The sequence below is a fragment of the Girardinichthys multiradiatus genome, chromosome 12, assembly GCF_021462225.1.
Source record: "Girardinichthys multiradiatus isolate DD_20200921_A chromosome 12, DD_fGirMul_XY1, whole genome shotgun sequence".
NCBI lineage: Eukaryota > Metazoa > Chordata > Actinopteri > Cyprinodontiformes > Goodeidae > Girardinichthys > Girardinichthys multiradiatus.
Window position 1 is genome coordinate 36,548,455 of NC_061805.1, and position 17,523 is coordinate 36,565,977.

Here is a 17,523-nt window from a genome sequence, read left to right on the forward strand (position 1 = left end):
TTACATAAGTGACTGGGAAGTGCAGTCGAATTTAAATATTTGAACACATTCTGACATAAAAATGCGGTTGGATTGTTAATTACTTGAGCGAAAATGAAATGCATTTGTTGTATATAGGGTGAAGTGGCTTGTAGTGGATTGTTTTTGCATATTCGTGCATATTTCTTGTGTGCGAGTGTCTGTCACAGACTGTTGTGTTGAATTGAGGAAATACGAACTGGAATGTGTTTGTGAGACTGAGCGAGATGATCATTTGGGTTAAAATAACTGTCGTGTCCTAGGGATACGTGTCTGTGTGGTGGATTATAGAATAAATGTGAATATTAAGTGTTTTTTGTTGATATTAAACGGTAGTGACTGTGGGAAAACGCTGACTGTGTCTGTGTGTGTGTGTGTGTGTGTGTATATGTCTGGGTGGCAGCCAGGCCCACCATTGCGGATGAATAACTGCAGTGTTGTTAACAAAGACAATACAGTAATAAGCGGATTTTGTGCGCATATTGTGAAGAGGTCATTGAACATTTATTTCACAGTATTTTAAACAACATGGAAGGGACCGAGCAAAAGCTCTGATTTAAAAGGAGATGTGAAGTTTATGGAAAATTACGTGAAAGGGGCCGAAGAAATATGTAAACAATGGAAAAATAAAATAAAATACGGATTTGAAAAACTTTTAAAACTTTTGAGAGTAATTGGTTTTGTTAAACACATTTTCCTTGGCAAAACAAACCTTTACTGGACAAATTGGGTTATTTTTGAAGGTAAGAAAGATTTTGATTGGACAGTGGTACCACACAAGAATTAAACTAATCTCATGTTTCCTAAAAGACTCTGCATAGAAAGGCCTTCAGAACCGTGGAGTTATTTTCCACCACAGTACCAAGTTCTTTAAGCATGCTTTTTCTTTATTTTAAAACAGATCTGTATTTTTGTTTTGTTTTTAGCTTTTTAGCATAATGATTGTCTGAAGCTTCATATTAACTGTGTTGGGAGCAAATATGATCTGAGGTAAATTAGGAGTTGTGGACTAGTGATTTTTAAATCTGATTATTGTCCAAGCAGAAATAATACACCAACAGGTCTGGGGATATTTAGCCACTCCTCTCTTCAATCTGCAGAAAGTTAACATCATTGTTCATTTTAGGAAAAGAAAAAGAAATACAGGCTCTCTCAACACTAAAGAGGATGGTCGGCTCAAACTCCAGTCTCCTTGTTTGATTTCTTAAGGTTTAAAGATTAAAACAATACATAGGTGTACAAAGGTACACAGAGTAATTTCAGATTACTCAATCATAAAATATTGGAATATTTATCAGCATTTGGATTATTAAAGAGGGGTTCTAGTAATAATTTTCTCCCCAACTCTCAAAATTTAAATAGCCAAATTAAGGAAAATTATGTGCGTCTTCCTTTTAAAACACTATGTGGATAGAAGTCCAGTTTGGAGACAAGCTTCTTAATTTAATTTCTGATTAAGTCAAACACTGCAGTTTTTGTTTTGTTTGGGTATACCATAAAATTTCAACGCTGGCTTAAAATAGTTCTTTGCATTTAACGTGAGCAGAGACATTCTTGAATGCAGCTGCGATTAAATTGAGCAAACAACAAGAGAATTATAACAATAACTCTCAGGATTGTAGTTATTATTATTACAGAGTTACAGTACAAAGAATTGGCAAAAGGTTTCAGCATCAGTACAATTGGATTCGTTTAAGAGAAAACTGTTGCTGTGCTTCTAAATAGTTTGTGCACTCATCTAAAAAAGGATCCTGAAGATTGTGATAACAAAATTGATCAATTACAGCATTAAAAGATATGGCTGAGAAAACATTCTGAAAAGAGATTGTTAAAAAATTATTTTCATTCTTGAAGCTTCAAATTTGGCCATTTGTCTGTCTTTGATTTTTTGTCTTTGTTTTGTTGGAATTAATGTTTGTTTATATGTTGCATGAAACAATAATCCATGTTTAGAATAATGTTTCTAAATCCCAGATTGATTAAAACTTTGAGTTTTCAGGAGAGTTAAGAAGCAGCTTGTTTCTGAGGTAGGTGCATGTTAACAGTTTTGCAGTTTAAGGTTCACTAAGATGGGTTGGAATGAAGAAACTGTGGTTCCGCCCATAAGCTGTCCATCATAGGTTAGTTCTGCCTGACTCCGCCCACCTGCCAGTTTGATTAATGCCTTTGCTGTCATGGTAACGCTCAGCACCTCCCTTCCTGAGTTTTAATATTGTTTAAGGGACAATAGAATCAAAATTCTTGTAGTGATTGTTGCCTTAATAACATGTTTTTTGTATAATAATTAAGGATGTAACATGACATTTAGATTTAGGTGTTTTACTATTAAAAGGTTAATGAAATAGTTTAAACTGGTTTGAAGAATTAGTTTTGCATACAGAATCATTGGTGATTTATTAGATTGAAAGTTTTCCCTGGTGCCATTAAGCTAACTGACATTACATTATAGAAAATAATGAACTTTATCACAATATGCTAATTTTTTGAGAAGGACCTGTACACCTGTGAGTGAAGACCAGGACATCACACAAGAGGTGGATGTGATCGAGCTTTCCTCTCTTTCACTGGTGGTCGTAGCTGCTCTCCCACCGAGAACTGAACTGAACACTCTGAACTTTAAAAAAAATAATAATAAAAAAGTCATTTGTGTTTCACCATATTGTTAATCCTCATCTTCCTTTGCAGGTACCTTCGAAAAGAATGGGAGGTGAAAATCTAGGACCCAGGCCCCTTAAGGGTTGGGTCATGGTAGGTATAGGTTTTTTAGCATTCTTCATTGTTACATTGATTTTCGGATTGTTCTGTGAACTGCCTTTCCAAGCATGCTCCAGTCATCCAGACAATAAAGTTGCAGAACACCCCTGCGTGTTCTGCTTCAACAAAAACCTTTAAAAACAGTAATCCTGTGAATATTTTTCTAAAAGGAACCTGTTATGCATGTTGCTACATGTCCTGAGCAGTGGGTTGGTCCTCACACACCCCTTATTCATACAGGTGTGATACACATCCTGTTCTGCCCTACAGACATGGACCCATTGTAGTTGCAAAGGTGGCAGCTTCACAACAAAAAATAGAGAAAGAAAAAAAGAGAAGATTGGGTAACTCTCAGCTTCCAGAATATTCAACCATAAATGCACAAGATGTTTATGTTAATAAACAAATGTAATAATGTTTTTTTCCAATCTATAAGATTAGCAAGTTTTTTAAACTAAGCATATGGCAATGGTTTAGAGGGTTGTGGGATTTTTTGTCACTTAAGGGCTTTGGTGTGTTAAACAAATTTTAAATCCTCTCTTTATTATAGACAAAACCAGCAAGGGTTTCAGCTGTTGTGATACTTTCTTTAAAAAGTGATAAAAGGAAAACAACTTAAAGAGCAATTATGCTGCTTCCAAATGGAATTGTGTATGTAAATTACAGTTTTCCTCCCAACCTTTAAAAATGTCTGGTCTAAACTGGTCAAACAAAGCTGCATGACACCCGGGCCTCCTCCTCCCAACCACAAACATCTATTTGTGACTCCACCGGCTGGAATATTTTCTTTGTATGAAGGAGGCACAGAAACTATTGTAACATTTACTGCATTTCTCCACATATTAATGTGTGTGATGACTGTATCCCTTGGGATGCTTTTACTGGATTACATTAAAGGATGCCTTTGATAGTCGCCATACAAGAGGTGCATCTTAATTAATTAGAATGGCAATAAGTTATTTTGGAAACTTCAAATACAGTAAAACACATCTAGATTAATTACACATATACAGGGGTTGGACAATGAAACTGAAACACCTGTCATTTTAGTGTAGGAGGTTTCATGGCTAAATTGCACCAGCCTGGTAGCTAGTCTTCATTGATTGCACATTGCACCAGTAAGAGCAGAGTGTGAAGGTTCAATTAGCAGGGTAACAGCCCAGTTTTGCTCAAAATATTGAAATGCACACAACATTATGGGTGACATACCAGAGTTCAAAAGAGGACAAATTGTTGGTGCATGTCTTGCTGGCGCATCTGTGACCAAGACAGCAAGTCTTTGTGATGTATCAAGAGCCACGGTATCCAGGGTAATGTCAGCATACCACCAAGAAGGACAAACCACATCCAACAGGATTAACAGTGGACGTAAGAGGAAGCTGTCTGAAAGGGATGTTCGGGTGCTAACCTGGATTGTATCCAAAAAACATAAACCCACGGCTGCCCAAATCAAGGCAGAATTAAATGTGCACCTCAACTCTCCTGTTTCCACCAGAACTGTCCGTCGGGAGCTCCACAGGGTCAATATACAAGGCTGGGCTGCTATAGCCAAACCTTTGGTTACTCATGCCAAAGCCAAACGTTGGTTTCAATGGTGCAAGGAGCGCAAATCTTGGGCTGTGGACAATGTGAAACATGTATTGTTCTCTGATGAGTCCACCTTTAATGTTTTCCCCACATCCAGGAGAGTTACGGTGTGGAGAAGCCCCAAAGAAGCTTACCACCCAGACTGTTGCATGCTCAGAGTGAAGCATGGGGGTGGATCAGTGATGGTTTCGGCTGCCATATCATAGCATTCCCTTGGCCCAATACTTGTGCTAGATGGGCGCGTCACTGCCAAGGACTACCGAACCATTCTTGAGGACCATGTGCATCCAATGGTTCAAACATTGTATCCTGAATGCGGTGCTGTGTATCAGGATGACAATGCACCAATACACACAGCAAGACTGGTGAAAGATTGGTTTGATGAACATGAAAGTGAAGTTGAACATCTCCCATGGCCTGCACAGTCACCAGATCTAAATATTATTGAGCCACTTTGGGGTGTTTTGGAGGAGCGAGTCAGGAAACGTTTTCCTCCACCAGTATCACGTAGTGACCTGGCCACTATCCTGCAACAAGAATGGCTTAAAATCCCTCTGACCACTGTGCAGGACATGTATATGTCATTCCCAAGACGAATTGATACTGTATTGGCCGCAAAAGGAGGCCCTACACCATACTAATAAATTATTGTGGTCTAAAACCAGGTGTTTCAGTTTCATTGTCCAACCCCTGTATATTTAAAGCATTTATTTATGTCCATTTGTGTGGCTTAGAGCTCATAAAACCCACAAAAACCCATAAAAAATGAGCAGACAGTTATGAGCATTCACCACGAGGGTATGTTGCAAAAGGTCATTACTACAGAAACTGGATATAAACGGACTGCAGTCATTTTCAAAAAGAAGTATAGTAGGGAAAATGTAATTCACTTCAGTAACTCAATTCATAAAGTGAAACACATGCTATACAAGCTGATATTTTCAAGCCTTTATTTCTGTCAATTATGATTTTTCTCCTACAGGTAATGAAAACATTATTTAAAATTAGAATATTACATCAGAACAATAAAAAAATAATACTGAAAGGTGGACTTAAAAGTATGTTTAATACATGCTTTAAGGTTGTTATTTTCAAAAGGTAGCTTTAATCTGACAAACGAACCTAATCAAAACACACTAATGTATTGACTATTACAACAGAGAGCTGAGTTGAAAAAAACAGCGCGATAGAAAATTTTCAAAGTAAAGAGATAACTGTAGCCTTGAGAGAATGTGAAGCAAGCTCTATTCAAAAGGTTGGTGCAATTCCTGAAGTGTGGACTGCAGCTGCAGTTCGTGCTACAAGAGCTACATCTGTCATATGCCTTGAGTTAAAGTAGTCCTGGACCACAGACATTGTTGGAAGAATTACCTGAGCTAAGTAGAAAAAGGACTGGACTGTCACTCAGTGGTCTAAAGTTATTTTTTCCAATGAAAGTAATATTGGAGTCTCATTTGGAAATCTAGTTTACCATCTGGTAGAAGAGTAGAGTGGCACAGAATCCACGTTGCTCCAAGACCAGTGTTTCCAGTCGGTGAGGATTTGAGGAGCCATGTCATCTGCTGGTGGTGGTTCCCCGTGTTTCATCAAGTTGACCAGCAAACTCACACGGCCTAAAGTCCACAGAGAATCTGTGGAGGAACTGAATTTCTGGGTTTTCATAAGCTGGAAACTAATTAATTGAGATGCACCTAAAATTAAATATATTGAGGCGTGGTTAACTTTTAAATAAGCTCAACAGCATTCACAAAAATGCTACAAAACAGTACTTTAGTTATTTTATTTGATAGACCACATAAGCAATATGTTTCATATGAAACACAATGAGTAATCCTACCAGAATCTAGTAAATATTCACCACTGAAAAAAAATGATCTCCTAATGTTTTAGACTTTTCAAAGATTCCTTCAGGGCCATCTTTCCCCCCTTCTTTTCAGAGTTCCCTGGGGTCCTTAAAGGATATCTGCTGATATATAGGGAGGCAAAATCCATTCTGGATGCATTGGCAGGATCCCAATATATCCACAGTCATACATGTGGCCAAGTTATATTCCACTTTGAACCTATAACATATACCTTGGCAAAGAAAAACAGCAAACAAATGGGAAAATCAAAACAGAAAGTGGTAAAACACCCAAACTCCACAATTTCTAGTTAATACCAATAATCTTCCTGTGTCTTGTAAGGCAGCAGTGGAAATTGCTGCCCCATTATGACATCCTTCAGTCCCATTGTGCTACATTTTAAACATTATTTTTATTGTTAGGGGATGGGGTTAGAATAATGAGGAGACATCTGAGCAAAAATATGAAAACAAAATTGTTTTGGTTTTGTCAAAATATTTGTTTAACTATCAAAGCTAGACAAAACAATCCTCTTTCAAAGCTAGGAAGCTAAGTATCAGGGCAGACCTTTTTTTTTCTGGAGTTTACCAGATTTTAAAACTATTCAAATCTACCATCAGGCATTCAGAAACGCACACTACAGCATCTAGTGTCAATATTTATTAAACAAAAAACACAACAAGCAAAAATGGAAAGTCTCAGAGTGGAAAACACTCACCCACAGTGAGCAACAATAACATGGAGAAATCATTTTTAATATGGATTTGATAGTCAATTACTATGGAGGAATTTTGGACCCATCTTCTGAATACCATTGCTAAGCTTATTTGGGTTTTCAGACATCCATCTTTGCTTCTAAAGGTCCCACCACAGCATTTTAATCAGGCAGAGGTCTGAATTTTGACTGAACTTTTAGAGAATGTGAAACCTTTGCAAGAAGTTGTAATTTTATACAGTAACGGTGTATGTCAGCATCATCAACATGATTTAATTAACAAACTAAAATTAACTGAATTTATAAGTAGATATACTAACCCATTATTTAGCAGTTTTTCTGTGAGGCATCTTTACTATTTTTTTATATTTAGTGTGAACTCCTGTGTGTGACAACTACACAATCCTCCTCATCTTCCTCAGGCAGTTCTGCCTTAAATACATTATTTTATGTGATCCATAAAAGTATACTGCTATGAAACAATCTACGGATCTAGTTTTTACTGCTGTTACTCGCTTATTGCTTTCACAATGCACTTCTATTCAAACAGAATCAAAGGATAACAAACCTACCTACCCTTGCAACAGTCCCTTTTAACAAAAACAACCACACTTAAGTCTACATCGGAAGTGGAGGCTTTCAGGCCTCGTACAGCGGAGTGACGGTTCCATCCTTCCACTCGATCCGAATCTCCCCTCGCTGTAAGGTTGGGGAGGAGTGTGGATAATGCCTGGCATGCTCGGTCAGGGCTGCTCTTTCACTGGATGCTGGGGATCCAGAAACACTCATCTCTGGCCTCGGAGCATACGACTTCAAAACACAAACCACTTTCTTCCTCCTGGCACAACATGAAGAAAAATAGTAAAGAGTAGGAGAAAGTAAAATACTTTTAATACAATATTTTTTAAGGAAACAATGAACTACCCCTCCTTGAACTGTCACCTTAACGTGGTGGAGGGGTTTGAGTGCTCAAATGATCCTAGAGGCTATGTTGTCTGGGGCCTAAATGCCCCTGGTAGGGTCTCCCATGGCAAACAGGTTCTAGGTGATGGGTCAGACAAAGAATGGTTCAAGAACCCCTCATGAAAAACACAATATCGAGGCACGTGACGTCGCCCGGTACGGCGGAGCCGGGGTCCCACCCTGGAGCCAGGCCTGGGGTCGGGACTCGTCGGAGAGCGCCTGGTGGCCGGGTTGCTCCTCGCGGGACCCAGCCGGGCCAAGCCCGAACGAGAGACGCGAGGCCATCCCCCAGTGGGCCCACCACCTGCAGGGGGAACCGTGAGGGACCGGTGCAAAGAGGATTGGGTGGCGGACGAAGGTGGAGACCTCAACGGCCTGATCCCCGGATGCTTAGGCTGGCTCTAGGGACGTGGAATGTCACCTCGCTGGGGGGGAAGGAGCCTGAGCTTGTGCGGGAGATCGAGAGATATCGACTAGAAATAGTCGGGCTCGCCTCCACGCACAGCGTGGGCTCTGGAACCCATCTCCTTGAGAGGGGTTGGACTCTCTTCTACTCTGGAGTGGCCCACGGGGAGAGGCGGCGGGCTGGTGTGGGTTTGCTTGTTGCCCCCCAGCTCAGCCGTCTCGTGTTGGGGTTTACCCCAGTGGATGAGAGGGTTGTATCCCTGCGCCTTCGGGTTGGGGAGAGGTCTCTGACTATCATTTCAGCCTACGGGCCGAGTGGTAGTGCAGAGTACCCTGCCTTCTTGGCGTCCCTGTCGGGGGTGCTGAATAGTGCCCCTCCCGGGGACTCCATTATTCTGCTGGGGGACTTCCCACGTGGGGAACGACAGTGACACCTGGAGAGGCGTGATCGGGAGGAATGGCCTCCCCGATCTGAATCCGAGTGGTGTTTTGTTATTGGACTTCTGTGCTAGTCACGGATTGTCCATAACGAACACCATGTTCAAACATAAGGGTGTCCATCAGTGCACTTGGCACCAGGACACCCTAGGCAGGAGGTCGATGATCGACTTTGTTGTCGTATCATCAGACCTTCGGCCGCATGTTTTGGATACTCGGGTGAAGAGAGGGGCTGAGCTGTCCACTGATCATCACCTGGTGGTGAGTTGGATCCGCTGGAGGAGGAGAAAGCCGGACAGACTCGGCAGGCCCAAGCGCATAGTGAGGGTCTGCTGGGAACGCCTGGCGGAGCCCTCGGCCAGGGATGTATTCAACTCCCACCTCCGGGAGAGCTTCGACCAGATCCCGGGGGATGTTGGAGACATAGAGTCCGAGTGGACCATGTTCTTTGCATCTATTGTCGATGCTGCTGCCCATAGCTGCGGCCGTAAGGTCTGCGGTGCCTGTCGTGGCGGCAATCCCAGAACCCGGTGGTGGACACCGGCAGTAAGGGATGCAGTTAAGCTGAAGAAGGAGTCCTATCAGCTGTGGTTGGCTTGTGGGACTCCTGAGGCGGCTGACGGGTACCGTGAGGCCAAGCGTGCTGCGGCCCGGGCTGTGGCAGAGGCAAAAACTCGGGCCTGGGAAGAGTTCGGTGAGGCCATGGAGAAGGACTACCGGTTGGCCTCGAAGCGATTCTGGCAAACCGTCCGGCGCCTCAGGAGGGGGAAGCAGTGTTTTGCCAACACTGTTTATAGTGGGGGCGGGAGACTGCTGACCTCGACTGAGGACATTATCGGGCGGTGGAAGGAGTACTTCGAGGATCTCCTCAATCCTGCCATCACGCATTCCGTGGTGGAAACAGAGGCTGGGGACTCGGGGTTGGACTCTTTCATCACCCAGGCTGAAGTCACCGAGGTGGTTAAAAAGCTCCGCGGTGGCAAGGCTTCGGGGGTGGATGAGATCCGCCCTGAGTACCTCAAGTGTCTGGATGTTGTAGGGCTGTCATGGTTGACACGCCTCTTCAACATTGCGTGGCGGTCGGGGACAGTGCCTCTGGACTGGCAGACTGGGGTGGTGGTCCCCCTTTATAAGAAGGGGGACCGGAGGGTGTGTTCCAACTACAGGGGGATCACACTCCTCAGCCTCCCTGGTAAGGCCTACGCCAGGGTATTGGAGAGGAGAGTCCGACCGATAGTCGAACCTCGGCTTCAGGAGGAACAGTGTGGTTTTCGTCCCAGCCGTGGAACACTGGACCAGCTCTATACCCTCTACAGGGTGCTCGAGGGTTCATGGGAGTTTGCCCAACCGGTTCACATGTGTTTTGTGGACCTGGAGAAGGCATTCGACTGTGTCCCTTGTGATGCCCTGTGGGAGGTGCTCCAGGAGTATGGAATCGGGGGCCCTTTATTAGGGGCCATCCGGTCCCTGTACGAGCGGAGCAGGAGTTTGGTCCGCATTGCCGGCACTAAGTCGGACCTGTTCCCAGTGCATGTTGGACTCCGGCAGGGCTGCCCTTTGTCGCCGGTCCTGTTCATAACTTTTATGGACAGGATTTCTAGACGCAGCCAAGGGCCGGAGGGGGTCTGGTTTGGGGACCAGTGGATTTCGTCTCTTCTTTTTGCGGATGACGTGGTCCTGCTGGCCCCCTCTAGCCAAGACCTACAGCATGCGCTGTGGCGGTTCGCAGCCGAGTGTGAAGCGGCTGGGATGAGGATAAGCTCCTCCAAGTCCGAGGCCATGGTACTCGACCGGAAAATGGTGGCTTGTCCTCTTCAGGTTGGAGGGGAGTTCCTGCCTCAAGTGGAAGAGTTTAAGTATCTCGGGGTCTTGTTCACGAGTGAGGGAAGAATGGAGCGGGAGATCGACAGACGGATCGGTGCAGCTGCCACAGTAATGGGGGTGCTGTGCCGGTCCATTGTGGTGAAGAGAGAGCTGAGCCGGAAAGCAAAGCTCTCAATTTACCGGTCGGTCTACGTTCCTACCCTCACCTATGGGCATGAACTTTGGGTCATGACCGAAAGAACGAGATCACGGATACAAGCGGCTGAAATGAGCTTCCTCCGTAGGGTGGCCGGGCACTCCCTTAGAGATAGGGTGAGGAGCTCGGCCATCCGGGAGGAGCTCGGAGTAGAGCCGCTGCTCCTCCACATTGAGAGGAGCCAGTTGAGGTGGCTCGGGCATCTATACCGGATGCCTCCTGGACGCCTTCCTCGGGAGGTGTTCCAGGCACGTCCCACCGGGAGGAGGCCCAGGGGACGGCCCAGGACACGCTGGAGGGACTATGTCTCTCGGCTGGCCTGGGAACGCCTTGGGCTCCCCCTGGAGGAGCTGGAGGAGGTGTCTGGAGAGAGGGACGTCTGGGCGTCTCTGCTGAGTCTGCTGCCCCCGCGACCCGGTCCTGGATAAGCGGAAGACGACGAACGAACGAACAATGAACTATTTCGAACATCAAATTTTTTAAGATTTCGCAATCCTTCCTGTAAACTCTGGGACCAAACTACAGTTCCCATGGGTACACACTCATGTTTAAAAGTTACGGTGTGATTTAAGGCCAATGTCAATGTCTTGCAGTGGGCTCTGGGTTAATTTGCCAATTCACCCATTTGTATCAGCGTTTCATATCCACATCTTTTCCATATTTCGTCCCTATATATTTAACCTATGCACATCAGTTTATTTTTCTTTGTTGTTACAGGTCCAGTCAGAAGTATTAATACTCCTGGAAGCTCACATTTTTTAACAACCACACCACAGACCTTTATGTGGATTTTAAAGAGTTTTTTATAACAGACTAACACAAACAATGCATAATTGTGTACTTTTTTATTAAAATTTTTTTATTAATGCAAATTCGAAAAGTGTGGTAGGCATTATGCCCCAGTGCGACCAGATGCCTCAAAAAGTCGACTAATTATTAAACAGTCACAGTATAAATCCAGTTAGTTTGTGAAGGCTTCAAGGGTTGTAGATAACATATGTGAAAAAATAAAGCTTTGGAGAAATTTAAAGCAGGGTTAGATCATAAAACAATATGCCAAGATTTTAACATTTCACAGTGCGCTGTTTAGTCCATCATCAGAAACAGTGAAAAACTATGACATAACTGCTAACCTACCAAAATATGTCACCCATGAAACCTGGTGGCAGCATAATATTGTGGGGATGCTTTATTTTACCCGGACAGAGAGGTCAGAACCGATAGGAAAAAGGATAAATACAAGGCAATTAAAAAAAGAGAGGCAGCAAAATATTTGAGACTGGGGTGGGGCGTATCTTGTGCCTGCAGGCACTGAATATAAAATACATCACAGTTTTCAGATTTGTATTTATGAAAAATAAATTAAAGTAAGTATTGTTTTCCTTCCACTTCACATATATGCACTGCCTTCTGTTGGTCTCATAGCTAAAATCTCAACATAGTGAGTTGTAGTTTGTGGTTGAAATGTGATAGAGTCTGAAACAGTTTAAGGGCTGCTAATGCTTCTATAAACCACTATAAGTTATGCAATAAATCATGGAGACAGATACTTATAAAAATGCTGATGCTTGATATACTGTATAACTAAATTAAATTGTACATTACTTTCTGAAGAATTTATGTCACACCCTATTTCCATTGATTGTGGTTCTGACATTTGTTTGGACCAGCTGACTCCTAAAGAGCCACATGCGGCTTTGGAGCCACATGATGCAGAACCCAAGGTTAGGCATTCGGTTATGAGGGTTAAAAGTAAAACCAATAGGATTATGAATGTATTGTTTAAATGGTTCTTATGTCCCCATAACATATTAATGACATGTTTGGTGTGTGTGTTGCTGTCCTCACCTGTTGGAGTACACGTTCAGAATGAGAATGACAGTTCCTAGGACCAGAGCCAAAGAGCTCAATACCAGCATGGTTATCTTCCATCCCATTCCTGTACACGTGGGTATTTACAGAGATGAGTCATTTTTATCTTGTGTCAGCTTTCACATCTTTTTTAAATAAATCCAAAACTGAGCCTCTAACTGGGTCTTTATAAATGCTATAACACATCCACAGAAAACTTTGCTCACCGTTTCTAAAGCATTACCTCCACCTAGAGGTTGAGTAAAGCAACTACAGTATATGAGACAACTAAATAATTTCATTACGGATTTCTACAGATATATTGTAACGCCATAAATCACTTCATGGATTATAGTCTGGTGAATTTACCATAGTCCATAGTGAAAAAAACCATGGTTGGATCTGCAGGAGATTTGGTGCCTAAGGAGTAAGGAATCACATGCTTCACAGAATATGCTTCTGTCCCTTTGGAGGCCAATATACCTTCATCTGGATGTGAAGAAAACAAAAAAGACCCAAGTCATTTAGAGGCCATTTCTGAAAATAAATTAGTCTATACTTTTTTTATCATTTAGAATTTTTATCATATTTTGATTCTTGCACTATAAAACATTCATTCTATTTTACATAGCTATATGCATGCACATAGTTTACCTATTTTAGCCTAACTGTCAACAGAAATCAGCTAAAACATGTCAAGACAGTCCCCATTCTATGTATACAGATTTGAAAACTACACCAAAAATCCTTATCACTGTTATGGATGCAATTCTTACACATAAATGATTAGTACTGGGACAGTCTGAAGAAAGATAACAGTAAGTTAGTACAGAATTATGAAAAATATTCTGTTTTTGGCTCTTACATGTTTTGACCTGCATGTGTCTTTCAGATAAAGGACTTTGAGAAATGTCTGTATTTTCTCCCACATGATAATGAGGTTGGTTTGGGTTTTCTGTACTGTCTCTCCTGTTGCACAACGTCTGGTTATTGAGAGCTCGCCATTTGGTGCCCTGCTTACAAAGAACCATGAGAGCATCTGAAGATGTTTTAAACTAATTAGACAAAACTAAACTAAATAAAATAAAATAAAACTATTATTAGAGAGGCATTTGAGAGATTACCTGCTTATGTCCCTTCAACAGAAAAACCAAAGAGGAATCTTTTGTTGCACTCAAGTGAAGCCTGTTCTCTATCAGAGTTATTTGGCCTTTCTTTGAGCAGGTCCATGCCTGGCTATTTGCATCTCTTTCCGCATCCTCTGCACCAGCTCCATCTTTGAAAACGCAGGGCTCCAGAACAACACCTTCATACTCCTCCCTTGGTGCAGTCAGGCATTCTCCAGTGTGTTGGCTGCTGAGAGCCTGGCCTTCTGGGAGCCAGCGCCATTCCTGTACAGATGAGTATTGGCTGCACTCTCCCAGTGACACTTGACCTCCTCTTGTTCCTTCTTGCACCTGCAGGCATTTTCCCAGAAGCTTGTTCCGAATCTTGAATCCAGACACCTCTGTGAAGGAAACATAAAGCTGGGAATCAATCCACTCTGGCTTTATGAATGAAGCACTTTAAAATGCTACACAGGACCAAAGTGAGGTACATACGAATAGAAAAAAACATCAAAATAAAAGGCTAAAACTAGACAATAATGTCTAAAATGCAAAAATACAAACAACTAACTAATTCGACACATAAAACAGGGATAAGGAGCAGGGATAATATAGAAGCTGAAAATTGAATACAGATAAATCAGGATACTGAATATGACTTGAAGCATTTGCTTTTTGCTCATTCCAGCAGCACATAGTTATAAAAACATTTTAATACATTTCAATACAAAAATGCTGACCTACTAAAATGTTTAAATGCACTTCGTTGAGGCTCTATTGCTTGAATTACTGCCTCAATGCAGCTTGGCATGAAGGTGATCAGCTTGTGGCACAGCTCAGCTGTTAAGGAAGCCCGGGTTTCTTGAATAGAGGCATTCAGATCTTATGCATTGTTGACTCTGGTGTATCTCATCTTCTTCTTCACAATACCTCATAGCTTTCTTATGGAGTCTGTGTCAAACTTGCTAGCCGATCAAGCACAGTGATGCCATGAGCATTTAACCAGATAAAGCAGAGGGAAGCATAAGGTGCTCTATAAATTCCTTAATAAAATACCACCAGATGACATGGCTCCTCAGATCATCACTGACTGTGGAAACTTCATACTGGACTTCAAACAACAAAGATTCTGTGCCTCTTTACCCTTCCTCAAGGCTCTGAGAGTTTGATTTAAAAATGAAATACAAAATTCAATTGCTAAATACACTAAATGTAGGCCAAATAAGTCTGTATGCTGTAGCTCTTAAAGCAATGACTCTATCCACAGCCCATGCCTTGTAAATCTCCCCCAAACTCTTGAAAGGGCTTTATTTAACAATTATCTCATCTCAAGCTTGCAGGTATCCCTCTTGCACATGCATCCTTTTCAGCCAAACGTTTTGCTTCCACTTAAATTTTAATTCCTAGCTTACATACACCACAGTAAAGTTTATTTAGAAATTATATTGTGTGGAGGATCTCAGGGACTATCTACTGTACTACTTTTGAATGTCTTAATTCATGCAACATTCAAACTTCCTGAGAAACACAATTTTGGGGTTTTCATTAGCTGTAAGCCATAACCATCCAATTAACAAACGCTTGGAATATATCACTCTGTGTTTACTGAATCTCTAAAATACATGGGTCTCACTTATTGAAGTGAATTAATGAAATAACTTTGCTGTTATTTAATAACTTATTGAGGTGCACCTGTTTATTCTTCGCCCTATGTGGGTAAAAGTCCACAATGAGCCCAGATTTGTGCTCTAAGTTCAAGTTTATAAAACACGTATAAGTTCCGTGAATAATTGTTCCATCCTCCAAAAGAGCACAAAATGGCACAAAAATAAACACAAAAAAAGTCTGAAATATGCAGTTATAATCGGTTCATCGGCTAAAATGCGCAAAAGCAAAACAGCCTGGGTGAACAAGTGCAGTTGTATAATTTACCTAAATATGCGGAAATTGTAAATGGCAACAGATTTTACCTCTGAAAATGATAAGGATAAGCAAACAAACAGAAGAAAGCGTTCTCCCTCTCATAGCGATGGCAGAAACGGATAAGAAATTACAGTTTTCCTCTGAGAGACTGTTTGCTTCTATTTAGCAACAAGAGGGAAGGGGGCAAAACTTCCCACTGTAGCCTGCAGTGACGAGACGGCTAATACAAGGGCCAAATACCTTAAAGGAGACATGCTGTTTACTGCTCTATTCAAAGCAACTTAAAGCTATAGAATCTACTTAAAACTATAATACATCAGAGTGAAGTTTATTAAATATGACATAATAGTCTTTGTATGTTTTAGATATTGGATTTTCTAATCAGAGAAAAAAAAAAAAACATTTTGTTTTGGAACACAAAATGTCGTCCAAACTCATCAAAATTTTACATTCGTGTTTTATTAATATGTTTTTAATTATATATTTGTTTTGTAGTGAAAAATACCTGGTTTAAAACCTTTAATGCAGCGCCTTCTATGGTCGCAGTACCAGATCACAGGATAACATGTCTGTCCAAAAATGGAAAACAAATCTATTTGTTTTTATTATTTTGAACATCAAAAGAAAATCCAACCAAATTTAAGTTCAACTCATCCATTTATGAGCACAAAAAGTAAAAGAGAAATGCCTTTTATTTTACTTCCATGTCTATGTTTAAATAGAAATAAAATATCCAGTTTTTAGTCATTATACTTTTTACCGGTTTGTGACGAAACCAGACAACTACATAAACATGACCCATACTACAGGTTACTTTCTGTCTTGTGATCTTTTTTGTCATTTACTTAATAAGCATTTATTTCAACTGTTCTGAAACTCAGGAAACAGAGAGATGAGATCAATCTCGTTTTCAAACAAAATATTGAAAATGCAGGGAGTCAATCAACAAATACAGTACAGACCAAACGTTTGGACACACCTTCTCATTCAAAGAGTTTTCCTTATTCATGACTATGAATATTATAGCTTCACACTGAAGGCATCAAACTATAAATTAACACATTGAATTATATACTGAACAAAAAAGTGTGAAACAACTGAAAATATGTCTTACATTCTAGGTTCTTCAAAGTAGCCACCTTTTGCTTTGATTACTGCTCCGCACACTCTTGGCATTCTGTTGATGAGCTTCAAGAGGTAGTCACCTGAAATGGTTTTCCAACAGTCTTGAAGGAGTTCCCAGAGATACTTAGCACTTGTTGGCCCTTTTGCCTTCACTCTGCGGTCCAGCTCACCCCAAACCATCTCAATTGTGTTCAGGTCCGGTGACTGTGGAGGCCAGGTCATCTGGCGCAACACCCCATCACTCTCCTTCTTGGTCAAATAGCCCATACACAGCCTGGAGGTGTGTTTGGGGTCATTGTCCTGTTGAAAAATAAATGATGGTCCAACTAAACGCAAACCGGATGGAATAGCATGCCGCTACAAGATGCTGTGGTAGCCATGCTGGTTCAGTATGCCTTCAATTTTGAATAAATCCCCAACAGTGTCACCAGCAAAGCACCCCCACACCATCACACCTCCTCTTCCATGCTTCACGGTGGGAACCAGGCATGTAGAGTCCATCCGTTCACCTCTTCTGCACCGCACAAAGACACGGTGGTTGGAACCAAAGATCTCAAACTTGGACTCATCAGACCAAAGAACAGATTTCCACTGGTCTGATGTCCTTTCCTTGTGTTCTTTAGCCCAAACAAGTCTCTTCTGCTTGTTGCCTGTCCTCAGCAGTGGTTTCTTAGCAGCTATTTTACCATGAAGGCCTGATTCAAACAGTCTCCTCTTAACAGTTGTTCTAGAGATGTGTCTGCTGCTAGAACTCTGTGTGGCATTGACCTGTTC

General features: G+C 41.7%; 1 protein-coding gene across 1 annotated transcript; it reads right to left on the minus strand.

The window, feature by feature from the left end:
- Nucleotides 1-6,124: 6,124 nt before the first annotated feature.
- si:dkey-245n4.2 lies at nucleotides 6,125-15,808 on the minus strand. Its single transcript, XM_047381996.1, has 6 exons — nucleotides 15,672-15,808; nucleotides 13,720-14,102; nucleotides 13,461-13,608; nucleotides 12,965-13,084; nucleotides 12,593-12,683; nucleotides 6,125-7,756 (listed from the first exon to the last, which is right to left on the minus strand). The coding sequence occupies exons 1-6, from the start codon at nucleotides 15,724-15,726 to the stop codon at nucleotides 7,558-7,560; spliced, it is 996 nt and encodes a 331-aa protein (XP_047237952.1). The 5' UTR covers nucleotides 15,727-15,808; the 3' UTR covers nucleotides 6,125-7,557.
- Between the last annotated feature and the right edge of the window lie 1,715 nt (nucleotides 15,809-17,523).

Coding starts and splice junctions, on each gene's coding strand:
- si:dkey-245n4.2 (XM_047381996.1), bottom strand. CDS start 15,726: ATGAGAGGGAGAACGCTTTCTTCTGTTTGTTTGCTTATCCTTATCATT. Junction 14,103..15,671: donor TATCCTTATCATTTTCAGAG/GTAAAATCTGTT, acceptor TTTCCTTCACAG/AGGTGTCTGGATTCAAGATT. Junction 12,684..12,964: donor TTTTTTCACTATGGACTATG/GTAAATTCACCA, acceptor CCACGTGTACAG/GAATGGGATGGAAGATAACC.